The sequence below is a fragment of the Calidris pugnax genome, unplaced genomic scaffold, assembly GCF_001431845.1.
Source record: "Calidris pugnax isolate Ruff unplaced genomic scaffold, ASM143184v1 scaffold457, whole genome shotgun sequence".
In the NCBI taxonomy this organism is placed as follows: domain Eukaryota; kingdom Metazoa; phylum Chordata; class Aves; order Charadriiformes; family Scolopacidae; genus Calidris; species Calidris pugnax.
In genome coordinates, this window is record NW_015091210.1 from 19412 (window position 1) to 19629 (window position 218).

At 73.9% G+C, this 218-nt stretch overlaps 1 protein-coding gene across 1 annotated transcript in view; it reads right to left on the bottom strand.

The window, feature by feature from the left end:
• Positions 1 to 207, bottom strand: part of LOC106898511 (semaphorin-4C-like) — a gene marked incomplete at both ends in the record, with an annotated part of 7492 nt that extends 7285 nt beyond the window's left edge. The window contains one exon of the mRNA XM_014959803.1: positions 47 to 207. Within this exon, the coding sequence (XP_014815289.1) occupies positions 47 to 207 (161 nt within the window). The remainder of the gene's footprint in view (positions 1 to 46) is intronic.
• Positions 208 to 218: the final 11 nt, after the last annotated feature.

Here is a 218-nt window from a genome sequence, read left to right on the forward strand (position 1 = left end):
ACGCCCAGCCCCCCCCCAACCCCGCGTCTCCCCCCCCCGAGGGGACCTCCCCGCCGCTTTGAGCTCCACGGTGCCGGTGGCCAGGGCGAAGACGGCCTCGCGGGCCCCAACGTAGAGCAGCGTCTCGGCCTCGTCCAGCGTCAGCGTCAGGTAGTGAGAGACCCCCCCCTGAGAGAAGCGCTTGGCCCCGTCCTTCAGCTCTGGGGGGGGGGGGGAGG